The sequence below is a fragment of the Aspergillus stella-maris genome (genome assembly GCF_047715825.1).
Source record: "Aspergillus stella-maris strain CBS 113639 unplaced genomic scaffold BDV14scaffold_27, whole genome shotgun sequence".
Classification (NCBI taxonomy): Eukaryota; Fungi; Ascomycota; class Eurotiomycetes; order Eurotiales; family Aspergillaceae; genus Aspergillus; species Aspergillus stella-maris.
Genome location: NW_027396821.1, coordinates 219,902 through 234,216, shown reverse-complemented (window position 1 = coordinate 234,216; position 14,315 = coordinate 219,902). Strand labels below are relative to the sequence as shown.

Genomic DNA, 14,315 nt, shown 5'->3' with positions numbered 1-14,315 from the left:
ACGAAGAGTGCCTCTCTCCAAGAGAAACGCAGAATATTTTCACATGGACGTTCTTCAGTGATGGGATTGGGGTGGAAGAAAGGGAAATTTGGAGGCATGAATGGTTGAAGTTTCTGGTGAAGAGGGGCAACACGGTGCCTTGTTCTTCTTCTTCTTCGTCGTCGTCGTCGTCCTTGTCAGATGAATATTCTGCGAGCAAACTTGATGATGTGGTATTACTATGGCGAGATGGGATACCTACGCACGGAAGCTCCTACGAGTTTTCCGGAGGGGCTTTTGATGAAAGTTACGAATTTGATATCGGAAATCGTCTACTCGAACCATAGGCGATCCCTATGCAGTTTCAATTATTGCTGTTGGCACATATAGTACAGATTGCTCATCATCTTGCCGGAGCTAAGATATCAATCACCACCACCGCCGTTCAGAGTATCAGTCTCAGCCTCAGCTTTAAATGTCTCCCCAAGCCACTCCCCAGCAAGCGTATCCATTTCTTCCTTAGCCGGAGACACACCATTCTCGCCAGATGCCACATCAGCACTAGCTTCAGGAACAACAACAGAAGAAAGTATAACCCTCTCCTCACCGAACCCCTTCTCCCTGCCCCAGAAACAAGCGCGGCGCATAACCTCAACCATCTCGGTTGCTTGGTGCTCTAGGACGGTCTCGTTCTGGTTTCTTCTGCGGCGGTTAGGTGGTTTGGTGTCTTGGCCGGTTTCTTCTCGTTCTGATTCCGACGTTGGCGGGGGCGTAGGGCAAGAGCTCTCAGCGGGAGCCGGTTGTTGACTGGTGCGATGGAAAACATTAACCCTGGGCAGCACAACTTCCACCTTTTCAACATTCTCCCGACTATATCTGCCAGGCGGTCCAGAAGCACCATAGTCCAGTCCGTAAGGTGGCCAGCGGCTGAGTGCCTTGCGACGTCGAATTGGCGCCGCGTTACCATTATCACTATCCTGGTCCTCCAGGTAACCCAACCCCGACTCTAACCCTTGCATATATTCTGACCCCGTGTTCTCGGGAGCATAAGCATCCCAGAGCTCCGACTCCTCCGGTTCCTCGGATACAAGCAAAGGCACTGGGTTTTCAGGGCCTGTGGCATAGCGAGGGTAGACCTTGGGGGTATCCTTCCCCGGCGAACGAAGAAAGAGGATCGGCGACGCGAAGGGGTCGAAGTATTTTTCGTGCTTCTCGAAAAATCTTTCCCGTGCTTTCAAGAGCGGAACAAGGTCTCTAGGCGCATATCTCTTTTTCCTTGGTGCGTTCGGAGATGTGCAGTACTCATCCAAGCTCGTCCAGTCACACACCGGATCCAGTGCCGCGACGGCAGTGACTGAGCTCGGTTCTGTAAGTGCTAACATGAGCGCTAGAGAGCCACCAATCCCCGAGCCCATAATCCCCAGACGGGAAGGTTGAAGATGCCGCTGAACCCAGTCGAAGCCTGTTAGTGTGTCATGGACCGGTGTCGGGTAGCGGTACGTTAGATATTCTGGCAGCGCCTCTTTTCCATTCTCAATACGGACGCGCGAGTGAAGTGGTATTTGGTCTATGTTAAAGGGGATAGGACCCAGGCGATAGTTTATCGTTACTACCGTTGAAGAAGTCAGGTCTGAGAGAGTGCGAGCCGACAGACCACTATCGTCCCCTTTCCCACGACGACGAATCGACAAGCTCTTCTTCTTTGGTCCATCTTGAGATGGCGAAGGTGAAGAATCTTCTGTCCCCGGGTCTTCCTGGAAAAGCGGCCCCTGCGGAAGCCGAATAATCACATTTGCCGGCGATTGACTCTGCTTGGCGAGTTTCGGTTTAACCACACTGGCATGTCCATTAGCTCAAGCTCTAATAGATATATTTTGATATTCAACAAATACCTCAGCGTAACGAATCCATTACCACCAACATCAACATCGACATCACGTCTGATATGCGTAGACGCGGATCTCGCGGCCCCAAAAAGCCGGCCACGGTGGAGACCACGTAAAGTGGTTGAGCTTCGAACTACTAGGAACGATACACTGCAAGAATGCAGCCGCGGCAATATTATCGAGGAGCCGAAGCGCTGCATATCACCGCATAATCATCGTGTTGCGCCTGGTTCGAGGGGGTTGAGGTAAACAGGAGCTGGAGGAGCGGAAGATGGGCCAGATGCCGCTAAGCCGTGTTTGGGTAATGTTTATGCCATTGTTTTCAGGCAGAAACAGATACAATTGAGGAAGGAACGACCAGCTCTGTTGCTCCTCGCACCTTCCTTCTCTAGGTGTCTGATCCGAAAATAAATAAGAAGGAGCGACTGGCCCTTTTGTTTCCGTACCTGCCAACTTGGATACACCTGCCTTGTCTGAGCGTTCTCTGGTCTCCCAACGCTATGCCTTTCTCCGCTTGTGGACCTTTGAGCAAGCCGCGACTAAATCAAGTTGTTACAAGGCGTTGAAATTTTGTGAAGAGGAATGGAATTCTCATTCTATATAGGAGAGTATACAATGCTATGATCAACTTTGGCCGCTGAACGCAGAATGAAAGTCACAAGTCAAACCACCTCTAGGTAATACATCCTATTCAAACTGCATCGCCAGCAACCGCGACCCCTTCTCAGACGTCGCACTAACAGCCGGATCATCAATATCAAGCGCCGCCTCACTCTCATCCTGAATAGGACGAACAACTTCAAGAGAGAGGCCAGCATCCTTGGAGTAAACTCGCATACCGACCACACAAACCGCGTTCCACGGATCCGTCTTGTTGTCGAGCTCAGTGCTAAGTGAAGTCTGCAGGCTAGGCGGCCTCGTAACGGGTTCCTCGAGTGGCATATCGAGCTCCGAGTCGAACTCGAATCCTTCCAGCAGATCAGCGTCGCGGTTATGTGTGCGGCGACGGTGACGGCTGATCGAGTTCGTTGAGCGACGGTGCGACCGCGCCGAGAATGCGTCGTAGGGGCCGTGAGTTGCGACTGGGCTGTTGGCTTCGTCGAACTTAATGCTGGGCACTGAGTCGTTCTTGGGAGGCTTGCTATCCATGCCATTGCCGTTGGCCATGCCAATCATCTCGGCCGGTGACTCGACAGGGCTGTCTGTGAGAACTCGCTCTGGGCCGTGGTCAGCACATTTGCCGTTCAATGTAAGTCGGGTGGCCTTTGCAGCGAGGCGTTCCTCAGCGCGAGTCCTGCGGGCCTTGAGCTTTTGGTTGCGGATCCATTCGCGCTGGAGCCTCTTCTTGGTTTCGTCGCGGAGCCTCTTGCGCTCTGCGGCTTTGCGGCGGTACTCGCGCTCTTCGCGCTCTTGTCGCTCGATTTCGGTTTCGATTACGATGCCCTTTGCGTGTGCAAGATCGTACGAGAGACCTATTTGAACGAGTTTCTCTCGTCGCTTGGGTGCCAGGCGTCGGACAATGTCCTCAGTGGACTCGGTAGCACAGCGGTAGGCTGTAATCTTCATGAGGATGTGGTAGGTTCCGGGCTCGAGATCGACTTCCGCATTGGTGGACCTGGCGATGAGCGAGTTGTTGACGCTTCGAACAATGTAGTCGTCCTCGCCCTCTTTCTCAAGACGAAACTTGAGGACAAAGTCGTATTCGCCGATCAGACCCTTGAAGTACCGTGTGTCCAACTGAGATAAGACAAGGACAACAGGGCCGGCCTTGGTAACGTCCAGCTTGAACTTGGTGGTGTGGTAATCCGCAGACCAAGGAACATTCAAGCTTGTCCACTGTTGAGTGATCGTCCACTCCGGTCCAATTAGGCGAGTGCGGTCGAAGTGCTGGTACTTCTTGAGTAGGTCCTCGTAGGAGATCCAGAAGAACTGTAAAGCATTGTCAGTACTGATAAAACCGTCAATCCTTGGAAAACATACCCCATCGTTACCGAACTTGTGGTTCAGTTTCTCCATCCATTCGGCGGTCCACTGCTCAGACCCGTCACTCCAAGCACCACTCCATTCTTTCTTTCCCCAAGGGTTTCTGAACCGGTCAGTAGTGTTTAAGATAAACAGAGAGCTGGACGTACCTAAGCTTCACCAAGCGCACTCCGTCAATCTCCTTGACATCCATGATTGAGTAAGAATGTTGTTCGGAAATACCCTTCCTATCTCGCGGAGGTTGACGATGGTTCGGAGCAAGCCAGTTGGAATACAAACCAGTGCCGCAGCCAAACAGGAACTCCTTGTTAACTTGCATAAGCTCTTCACTCCAGAACTTATCTTTGTCAAGGATGTTGTTGGTGAGGACATCAGATGTTACGCCACCGGTTAAGTCTTCGACAGCCTCGCTGGGAGAAGTCAGTAGGGCCTTTCATCAGAATTGTAAACGTAACTCACCCGACGAATCCACCTTCTATAGCAGAGTAATCACCATGAGCTTTGGCATATGCCTTCTCCAACAACGGAAGCCAAGTCTCGTTCTCGTCCACGCACTGAGCGAAGTATAGTGCGCGAGAACCGGTCTGCCATACCTTACGGTATTCTTCTTCAGTATCGTCCCGGTTAATATCATCCCAGATTTGACGCTCGTCGATTGACTCATCGTAATCGGCAGCACGTAGGTAGAGCTTGTCATCCACGATGCATTGTTGCCAGTCGCCGTCTGAAACAAGTTAGATTGCTTCAACGACCATTTGGAAATTATCTCACCTCGATAGAAAACGAAGCCATAGACACCAACTTGTTCGTCACGGCGAACGCAGATCTTCTCAATTAATCCTTCTTTATTTCCCATTGTGCAAAGCGCAGCCATAAACCAGCAGTCGCCGTCGCGCCCTTGTCGCACATCTGAAGCGGTCGGACCATTAACGTAGAATTTGGGTTTCTCGAAAATTTCCTATAGAGGCGAGCAACAATGTTAGTTTATACCAGTTATTACTGTCGTAAGACTTACGGTAACTCTCTTGACGCCTCTTGGGCGCATCTCATCGTTCTGTTGGTCAAGCCCATCTAAGCAATTCCGCGGGCCACCTTTGAGGTCCGTTTCGATGTCGAAGTGTGGATCGGAGTATTTCTGGTTTAGTCGTCTGCATTCTTTGGCGATACGCTCAACGGCTCGGACACAGTCCTTGCGAGCTTGTTCGTAAGACTTTCCTGCATCTTGTCCTTTGACGATACCCTTGGGGATTCGTGCGGCTTTGGAGCGTGCATATGGGTTGTCTGGTAGTACAGTGTAAACCTTGCCCGGGAAGTGGGAGTTGAACGAGTCCCAGAATTGCTTCAGGTTGTCCTGGGGCGCTTGGCTGGGTCGACGCATCCTGCTGCCAGAGCGCGAGGAGAGCGGTGGTGTGTAGACCATGTCGCCATAGTCAAGGTCCTCGGGATCCAAAGTTGCCATAGCTGCAAAGGTGCACGGCGCGACAAGAACCAGGTAGAGGTTGCTAGAACAAATTACTGAGGGGGGGAAGACAAAGTTGAGCGCTGACAGACAAGCTAAACTTCGCAGCGCGCCTCGCCCTTATATATAAGTCGTTATCGCTCTTTGCAGCCCCGCATGCCCGCTTTGGCGGCTGAGCAAAAAAAGGTTCTTGGAGGAACGCGATCAATTTTCTAAATTGGGCCAATCGGCATGCAGGACATGGCGCTGGGATCACAGCCAGGGAGTCAGCAACCGACAGGGAGGCCGCTGGGCGTTTCAGATGCGGCAGATGCTTGACCTGAAGGGCCCATGGCCCGCTAACGAACCCACGCTGATCAGCCGGGGCTGAGCACGGATGCGAAAAATAGCACCGGGTCGGTTACTATACTTGAACATGAGGGTGATACTCATACGCAGAATCAGACCTTGATATTGAGCGATTTCATGCTGACGGGCTTCTATGATTGTCTCGGAGGCTTAAGTTGTTTAGGGGGCCAAAACGCGGTGCTTCGTAGGCGTCGCGGACATCTATCTAAAGTAAGAGAGCCGCATCGGAGATGTAATGCATCGTGGGTGGGACAACATGAGGGGTTAAGATTAGACCATCGAGCATGGCTGCTGAAACGATACAAGTTCAGCGCTGGAATGCAGACGCCCAAACGCAGTGGGCAAATGGGCCGTTTTTCAGGTCACTTGAACTGGCCGCTTACTGGCTCTCGCACGGAGCAGAGTTTCCCATTCATGTTAAGCTCGCATGCTAGTGTCGTATCTCAGGAGACCTTCCTTGAAAGTTGTTAGTCGCCTGAGGCTGTGTCGAGCTGAGGTCGAGGGGCCGTTCTTGCAGGGCTGAACGGAATCCACCAATAATCTCCGACCGGTTGAGAGGATGACAGCGTCGCCGAAGCCGTCTCTTCCGTGAAAAGATTTGATTTCCGTCGAAGGAACGCTAAGTACGCTCGTAAGTATCTCGAAGGAACAGTCAGACAGTCAGTGCGTCCAGATGGACATCCACATCAAAGTGATGATGGAGTGGAACTGGAAGCAGCGGGAGAAGCGGGAGGAACCAAAGGCAGCGAACCCACACGTGCTGAGACGGGGTTCCTCTTCCTTGGCGCACGGCCGATGAGACAAAAAAAGATCTCTGGCTGTGCACCTGCAGTAATGCAGTACGACTAAAGGACCTACCAGATCGTATTTGCTACTTGCTAGCTCGATCGATGGTCTGTTACTCCGCAGTATCTAAAAATGAACGTAGATAGGGGAAATGCAGTGCTTGGAATATCCATAACCTTGGTAATCTCTTCCTGCCAGATTACTCCGTAACAAACGCCTTGAACAAAAGGAATACAAGAAGTAAAGACGAGGTGGGCAAAGTAACAGGAGAATCAAATTGTGAGGCCGGCCATCGAAGATCGGTCAGCCCCCATCTCTCGTAACGATCCCTGTCTGATCCCTGTCAAACCCCTGCCCTGCCATTGGTATACCCGCGCAGATTACATATAAACAAGGAACTCATCAATCGTCAAATCAGTGAAAGCCATTGCGTCGGGTCGTCGTGCGACCAGAATAGTACGAGCTGCCGTGCTGGAAGTACGGGTGCATGCACGCCTGTTTGGCTGAAATGCGCCGAGCAGGGTCGTATTCGAGCAAGGCCTCTAGGAGGTCAAGGCCGTCTTCTTCTAGGCCAGGAACCAGATTGTGGGTTTCCTCCCGCCTCCATCTAGGGAAGCTTGACTTGTAATCAGGGAAAGAAGTGACACCTGGCCAGATTGTCTCATCCGGGGTGCCAAGAAGTCTGTATCGGGCATATTAGTACCTTTTTGTAAACATTCTAGGAGAAGCATACCTGAAGATCTTGAAGATCTCATCAATCTCCGAGTCGCCAGGGAACAACGGCTTGCGAGTGCACATCTCTGCAAAAATGGCACCACAGGACCACATGTCGACGCCAGTCGAGTACTGACGGCCACCCAAAAGGATCTCAGGGGAACGGTACCATAATGTAACCACCTGAGAAAAGGTCAGCGATGCCCAGGAACAAGAAGGCAAGAAAAGGAAGTACCTCATGAGTGTATGTTCTGAGGGGAACACCAAACGCCCTTGCCAGTCCGAAATCCGCCAACTTCAAGTTGCCCTCACGGTCAATCAGAAGGTTCTGAGGCTTCAGATCGCGGTGCAGGATTCGGTGGCTGTGGCAGTAGCGGATTCCTTCAATCAATTGTGCCATGAACTTCTTGACCATGGCCTCTCCCAGCCCCAAGTTCTTGCTCAGAGAAGAGCCATCGGGCAAGGCCCGCCCACGTCCACCTTCACTGACCGGCAGTGCCTCCATGTACTTCTTCAGATCGAGGTCGAGGAACTCGAAGACAAGGTAGAGCTTGTGTCCGTCCGCATGCACGATGTTGAAAAGCCGAACGATATTGGGATCATTCATTTCCTTAAGCAGAGAGATCTCACGGATCGCAGTGCTGGGTACGCCTTCATCTTCAGCTTCAAGTCGGATTTTCTTCAACGCAACGATACGGTTCGGGTGGGTGAGTTCACGGGCTTTGTATACGACACCGTAGGTACCTATAAAAGGAGTGGTTAAAACTTGAATCGACCAACATGGCAAGAAAAACGTCACGGTGCTTCACAATAGCCACATACCCTCGCCGATCTTCTCGATCTTCTGATAATTCTCCATGTTGATCACCGAGCAATTACTGCTTTTCGAAATCGAAATGACACGGAGCGATCGTGTGTTCTGGGCTCAAGTAGAACTGGGACGGAGTGTTGAGAAGCAGAGTCCACCGGCGTCGTGGGGTGCAGGATACAAGTCAGACTGCAGGGTAGCACTGAGATGTTGCCCGGGGACGAGGCGCAGAAAAACAACGACTGCGGAGGCCAGGGATCGGTCGGTCTGCGAGGGACCAGGGTATATCGGGAGGACGAGCAAGGGGTACTCCCAATTTTCAATCCAGGGCGAGTGATATCCGACGATAACTGAAAATACTTACCTGCGTCGGTCGTGTCGGCGAATTCCTGGTCAATTGAAGGTCGTGGATTTCGTTTCTCTGGTGGGGGATCGAAACGAAGGCGGTCAATTGTACACAAACAAACCCGCGTTTGGAGAAGGCGGTGGGCGCGTCGGCACCTGACTTCAAAGAACCTCATTTTAGGCCCTTGAGCTAGTACTAGTCGTCTATTTATGGAAATGTATGTATTTAGTGGGCTCAATTGGATCTTATTCTTTGTTGATTATTCCAGGAAGTAAGTTACGGGACAACAAGTCAAAAGATGGCGATGCGGACCACGATAAAGTGCGCCCTTGTTTGCCACCCGCATTGTTTAGGTTCAGATAGCTAAACTGGAAAAGGTTTAGGCGGTAACAGCCCGGCTGGCGCAATTGGTCAGCGCGTATGACTTTTATGCATCTATAGCAATCATAAGGTTGGGAGTTCGAGCCTCCCGTCGGGCGTACTCTTTTTGCTTTGTTTTTGGCGGTACTGTCACAGTGCGTAGGACAGCTTTGGGATGAATCAGGTAACAAACTACTCTGCTGGATGGGTGTCCTGTTGCAAAGCCGGTGCTATATATTAGTGACTGCCGTACTACTTATAGACCCCATCACTATTTCGGAAACAGCTACCACCAACAGGCTCGCATCGGAACTATGCCTCTTCCTCTTCCACATCCGCAGTAGCCTCAGGGCTGAGTTGCCGAATTTTATGCCAAGGATCAAAAAGGTCCTTGTTATCAGGTGCTGAGCAGTCCCGCAGCTCGTACTCGTCCCGTAGAAGTGCATCTCGAATCGTACGCTGATGCTCTCTGAACGGGATGGTTCCCGTGTCCATGCCTGCAAGCACATCATAGTGGAACTGATGATGCTCGTACTTTAGCTGCTCGGCAAACGATCGCTCCTTCAAGGTCGGGACATATTCATAAAGGTAACTGAACTGGACCGCGAGGTGGATTGACAAGTCGGGGTTCTCTATACTGGCCTCGACCAGCCAGCTCTCGATCAAACTGTTGAGCAAGTCTGGCAGTCGTGGGAAAGACAGCTGTTTGTCTGATGATCGACTTTCCATACCTTCCCCCCCGAGGACACGTTCAACAGTGGGACGCTCGAGGATGGAGTCGGCTGACAAAGAGAATTTCCAGTCCGATGCCTTGAGAAGAACAAGTTCCGTATCGGAGCTCGGTGATTGAAGCTGTAGTATCCGGGGATTTTCGACCTCTGCGTTGCCAATTCGAGGGGCGCACTGCATATCAGCGACCCATTCCAATGATTGAAGACAGTCGGCGGCTATGTCCATGTCGAGTACAAGTAAACATAGGCTGAAAACCACGGTGGGGACGCCGTAGTAATGGAGGGCATCTTCAAACCAAACGACATAGGGGATTCCGTTCTGCTCCAACAAGAGACAAGGGTCGTATCGCGCCTCTATATGGGGCCTCTTCGACATGGCGCCTAGGATTTAGTGCGTACCAAGTATGATGGTGTGGGTTAAGTGGTTGGCAGTAACGTTCTCGTCGAGGGTAGTTACCTAGTGGTGGCCGTATGACCGAAGACGTTGATTTTGTTGTTCTCCGAGGATAAACTCCTGCTGCCCGTCAGCTACTGCGGGCATCTGCCGACTTCAACGTCGAAGCCCGGACGAATCACACCACGTATAAGCTTGGAGCCATCCGTATTGACATCGAGATTCTGGCCCCTCCTGCTCTTTTCAAGGAGCCATTTGATGAGAGCACCGAAGTCATTATCGTTGGGAACATCAAGGTTCTCAAGCCGGCCCTGATCCTGAACTCGAAGTGTCGTGCCATTCAAGGGCGACCCAGCACTTCTAAAAGGAACACGGACCTTGAAGACATCCTATTCCTGTTGAGGTACTGCGCCAACCATCCACAATTTCTTCCAAGGGCTTCAGAGGTTCCAAACGCAACCAAAGAATTTGTTGGATCCTTTATCAACACCTACCAGCGGGAGCACCTATGGACTAATGCTGGTTACGATCTGGCTGCGGGTAGGTTTGCTGATAATTATATCGGAGGAGAGCCGCTGCTGACGTCCTGTAATTAGGTTGTTTTACCGGACCTTGAACCACCCGACCTTGAACCCAACTTGAGTCGATTTTAGAGACAGCCGAAGGGGTGTGGGTTGATGAATACTATGCTTATCACCTACGTTTACTGGCTCCAGGAGAGATGGCGAGATGGAGGAAGCGAGGAGAAATAACCTCCATCGAAAGGGTTCTTTGGCCTTACGGCTTTTTTTTTTTTTTTTTCTTTTTTGTGATGTCGTAAATGTTGTTTTGCAGTTGCATGGTCCCTTTAGTTACACAAATTGATCGCGAAGCTCTTTGCAGCCTAAAATCCTGGTCTTTATTCTCCAATGTTAAGGAGTCTAGTGCTTTGCTTCCGGAAATCCATAAGTTCGTGCCACTGATAAATGACTTCCCTACTCTTTCTTAGCCCAAGTATCTCTTGACGGAATAATCCTCTCAAGCGCCATCTGATCAAACGCGCGATAATGCCCATGGCCCACAGGCAACTCCTCCTTAAAGCCCACACTTCGAATCTTATCCAAACTCATCTCCCGATTCCGATCCAGCAGCATAAAGCCGGCCTTAACAAACACCCAAGTTGCCTCCCCAATAACCCTTTCCTGAAGCCCATACTCTTCACACATCTTCGCATACTCACCCAGGTGCTCATTCCACCACTTATCAATCTCTCCCCACTCTTTACCCGTCTCAGCATGATTAGGGCCTGTCCCTTCGAGCCCAAAGTAGGAGGCTAAGATGGGCCACTTCTTCGACCAGGGTCCTGGCGTTGCGGTGTCGGCTATGTTGAAGGCTTCGCCATCTGCTTTCTCGGGTTCGAGGACTGAGAGATAAATCTCGGCTCGGGTGATGATGTCCTGCGAGGAGTCGGTGTAGGTGTATAAAAAGTTCTTTGTGCCGGGGAAGGAAATCCGCGCGCCGGGGCCATTGACGTAGCGGTATAGAGAAAGGTAGAGAGCGATTGGTTCAACGTATGTCATGCTTGTGACTGCGGGGACGTGGCCTTGTGCTATGTTAGTATATTGGATGCGGTTTCTCAATTATCGGGGGGTCTATGGCTAGGGCATACCGATGATTTGGTCCGGGCGGACCTCGCACCACTTCCATTGCTTGCCTTTTACAGCATCCTTGATCAGATCGACCTGGGGGTAGTAGAAAATTTCATCGCCCCATGGAGATGGGATGCGAGGCTGGTCTTCTTTCAATGGGGGGTTGACCCGATCTTGTCCATATAGCGGAAGACAGCGACACCATAGTTCTACCCACTAGTTAATCCTACCTTCAGAACTATCATATGAGAGGGATAGGCTTACATTGGTTCCAATTTGTAAGAGGAAGAACTTCATATTCGTGCAAAGCTGATCAGACGCATGAACTGCGTTCGACGTCATGTGCACATTGATGTCCTTGATGTCCATGACATTCTCGCTGTAGGCGGTGGCATTGGCATATGCTATTGGAATTTTTTGCATCAACAAATGGAGCGACAGAGCAAAACTGTCAGTGGAGGGCTCAAAGTACCGAGATAATAAACTTGGGTGACCTCCTCAAGGCCAGGAATCTTGCTCTGCATCTGCTGCTTGACATCGTCTAGACTCGCCCGCAAGTCAATCCCCGAGTATAGTTCCAGACGAGGATCCGACGGCAGCCCGCTATCCTCTACTGTCCGCGGACGGTGAGTCAGTGCGATAATTCGCGAGAAAGTCGTTGACGAGGGGTACGAGAGGAGGTTCTTCGTAACAGCCCATCCCGAGATACCACTGGCACCAAAGACAAGGGCAACATTGTTCTGAGATTTAGCCATAACTTAGTAAATTAGATCTTGCGTCCGCTTGAATTGAACGCATCAATTGAAATGGACAGAAGCGAGGGGACCCCAAATACAGACACCGTTCGCGCTTCAGCGTCATTTATATGGGGACAAACCCTCCCCCATCATATAGTGTGAAAAGTGGATAAGCACCCTGTTTAGGACTTTGTGCCAGCTGTTCGCGATAGGCCTTCCGAAGCCGCGACACGACGTCTAGACTATGGGGTGCAAACGGAATAGTCGCGGGCCATAGTTGGTAGGTGATCGTCATGTACTAATTGCGTATCAACGTGGGCTTACGGTGGGAACTTGCGAGGTCTAGTCTATAAATGTCAGTGAAACAAGTGAAGTGCATTTGATTAGCCCATATACCCTTAGTCCCACCGCTCAAGAAGCGCCGTCAACCTGGTCCGGCTTCCTGCGCCGACAGCTAAGCGGGGTACCTGACTCGGTGAGAAGGACCCCTGCTGCGCTTATATTAATCCTTTGTCCATGACTCCATGTTGGTTGTTGGTCGTCTAGTATTGGCCGCATTCATCACGGTGGAGAATAACGTACCGGGGCATGAAACGGATCCGCGCATCCCGTAGGGGTCGTTGCTGGTTAGGGTTAAGCGGCTCAACAGGGATCTATACAACGGCGTACTTCTGTCGCCCTTGATTGCCGCTAAGGATACCACCCTGATATTTCGAAGGTATGGAAAATTGCCAAGCGACATCGTGCCACCGTTGGAATTGCGTAGTGTGTTCCAAGTTATCTTAGCGAGATGAGCTCTGTGTTATATGGAGCAGTACTTTCCTAGCGACGCTTAATCTTCGATCGTAAGGGAAAGTGCGTACCTACCTACCTACCTACCTAAAGTATTTGCCGCCCAAGTTCTCCTGTACAATAGCGTCATAAATTTCGTAGGCCTTGAACTCCCAACTCAGCATTGCCACTACCCCTATTTGTGTCCAAAGGTACTAGTCTCAATGTACATTCTACCCTCGAACGATTATAAAGTTTTACTAAAGCACATTGGCGGTTCATATGTAATGGCCATTGTGAGCCCTGAACTGGACCGCAAGGATACTTAACATGCACCCTCTCACTATGTCACCACTCGAAAAGAGGGAAATAGTATCTGGATCAAGGCAGGCATCCGTACTCGGTGTAGGGGGTGCATTCGTCGCCTTTATTTCTGCCATTGTTGCAGCCCGGGTCTATGTTCGACTGGTGATACTCAGAGCACTGGGCACCGATGACAGTAAGAACACTTCCTCCTGCGATCCTCGGTTCGAAAGCTTCAACGTACAAGGTGCTCGATGGCAATGTCTCCTACCATGCGGGTACGAAGAGCTATCCTTGAGACTACAAGGGTGCAGCGACTTCCGTATCATTCTCAGATCGGCATCAGACAAGAGCCCAGAGGAATGGAGAAAAACGATTGAATACGCTGCCGAAGAACTCCAAAAGGCCGAGGAAAGGGGTCCGGACTTCAGGTGGAGCCATGAGGCCAAAGGAAGCCCCGTGGTCGTGGCGTTTGATTGAAAGGTGAAAGTTTTCTACCATGTCAACTACAAAGCTGAGCCATCACCCTCGATCTCCGATGCATACCCTCAATGCTCGAAAGTTACCGAGATGTGCAAGGAGCTGGATCCTATTCGCCGTCTCATTCAGCTCATTGACAGTGATGCACACATTAATCTAGACGACAAGGAATCCCGCGAGGCATTCGAGAGCTGGTTATGTTCATTCTCCAACCCGGAGAGCAAACTGGAAGATTGGAACAGCATTACAACCAGGTTGATCCAGGTAGTTAAGGTATCGGCTTTGAATGAGGACGCCGGCTCGGCTACCTAAATTCAAGCTTGCCTTTCCACATCTCCACGTGTTTTTGCGTTTCTTTTGGGAGCGTATAGCGCAACGTCCTTCTGACATTGAAACTTGGTGGCCTTTCCTTCTTTTCTTTTCTCCAAGTTGTGTATCTGCTTTCTCTCTCGGAAAACCAGATCAAAAATGTATCTACTGATGACTCTTATGTATGCAATGATCAGCACAGTCTACAAATAGTAAAAGGCTCTACTAGCAAAAATATGAATATCCAAGCAATAGACCTGGAAGTTCCTTGCCTTTTCACCGAATTGTTCAAT

The 14,315-nt window shown here is 50.8% G+C and overlaps 7 protein-coding genes and 1 non-coding gene across 8 annotated transcripts; 3 read left to right on the top strand and 5 right to left on the bottom strand.

The window, feature by feature from the left end:
- Window positions 1-232: 232 nt before the first annotated feature.
- BDV14DRAFT_60439 (uncharacterized protein) lies at window positions 233-2,313 on the bottom strand. Its single transcript, XM_073777132.1, has 2 exons — window positions 1,872-2,313; window positions 233-1,815 (listed from the first exon to the last, which is right to left on the bottom strand). Exons 1-2 carry the CDS (start codon window positions 2,063-2,065, stop codon window positions 405-407), a joined length of 1,605 nt encoding a protein of 534 aa, XP_073628166.1. The 5' UTR covers window positions 2,066-2,313; the 3' UTR covers window positions 233-404.
- Window positions 2,314-2,427: 114 nt separating this feature from the next.
- Window positions 2,428-5,405, bottom strand: BDV14DRAFT_60431 (calpain-like protein). The gene is made up of 6 exons (XM_073777131.1): window positions 4,864-5,405; window positions 4,620-4,806; window positions 4,308-4,572; window positions 3,998-4,258; window positions 3,846-3,951; window positions 2,428-3,794 (listed from the first exon to the last, which is right to left on the bottom strand). The coding sequence occupies exons 1-6, from the start codon at window positions 5,305-5,307 to the stop codon at window positions 2,553-2,555; spliced, it is 2,505 nt and encodes an 834-aa protein (XP_073628165.1). The 5' UTR covers window positions 5,308-5,405; the 3' UTR covers window positions 2,428-2,552.
- Window positions 5,406-6,363: 958 nt separating this feature from the next.
- nimX (cyclin-dependent serine/threonine-protein kinase CDC28) lies at window positions 6,364-8,366 on the bottom strand. Its single transcript, XM_073768725.1, has 4 exons — window positions 7,978-8,366; window positions 7,391-7,899; window positions 7,175-7,338; window positions 6,364-7,123 (listed from the first exon to the last, which is right to left on the bottom strand). Exons 1-4 carry the CDS (start codon window positions 8,012-8,014, stop codon window positions 6,856-6,858), a joined length of 978 nt encoding a protein of 325 aa, XP_073628164.1. The 5' UTR covers window positions 8,015-8,366; the 3' UTR covers window positions 6,364-6,855.
- A 335-nt stretch (window positions 8,367-8,701) lies between these two features.
- On the top strand, window positions 8,702-8,788 carry BDV14DRAFT_t84. Its single transcript has one exon. It is a non-coding gene; the product is annotated as a tRNA-Lys (tRNA).
- A 121-nt stretch (window positions 8,789-8,909) lies between these two features.
- Window positions 8,910-9,876, bottom strand: BDV14DRAFT_208818 (uncharacterized protein). Its single transcript, XM_073775495.1, has one exon. It carries the CDS (start codon window positions 9,774-9,776, stop codon window positions 8,982-8,984), a length of 795 nt encoding a protein of 264 aa, XP_073628163.1. The 5' UTR covers window positions 9,777-9,876; the 3' UTR covers window positions 8,910-8,981.
- A 763-nt stretch (window positions 9,877-10,639) lies between these two features.
- BDV14DRAFT_208814 (SDR family oxidoreductase) lies at window positions 10,640-12,177 on the bottom strand (the record flags this gene model as incomplete). Its single annotated transcript, XM_073775494.1, has 5 exons — window positions 10,640-11,376; window positions 11,443-11,595; window positions 11,625-11,631; window positions 11,687-11,826; window positions 11,895-12,177. The coding sequence occupies 5 exons, from the start codon at window positions 12,175-12,177 to the stop codon at window positions 10,769-10,771; spliced, it is 1,191 nt and encodes a 396-aa protein (XP_073628162.1). The 3' UTR covers window positions 10,640-10,768.
- A 1,098-nt stretch (window positions 12,178-13,275) lies between these two features.
- On the top strand, window positions 13,276-13,713 carry BDV14DRAFT_200186 (uncharacterized protein; the record flags this gene model as incomplete). The annotated part of the gene is made up of 1 exon (XM_073773454.1): window positions 13,276-13,713. One exon carries the CDS (start codon window positions 13,276-13,278, stop codon window positions 13,711-13,713), a length of 438 nt encoding a protein of 145 aa, XP_073628161.1.
- On the top strand, window positions 13,450-14,211 carry BDV14DRAFT_173386 (uncharacterized protein). Its single transcript, XM_073768724.1, has one exon. The coding sequence runs from the start codon at window positions 13,804-13,806 to the stop codon at window positions 14,023-14,025; it is 222 nt and encodes a 73-aa protein (XP_073628160.1). The 5' UTR covers window positions 13,450-13,803; the 3' UTR covers window positions 14,026-14,211.
- Window positions 14,212-14,315: the final 104 nt, after the last annotated feature.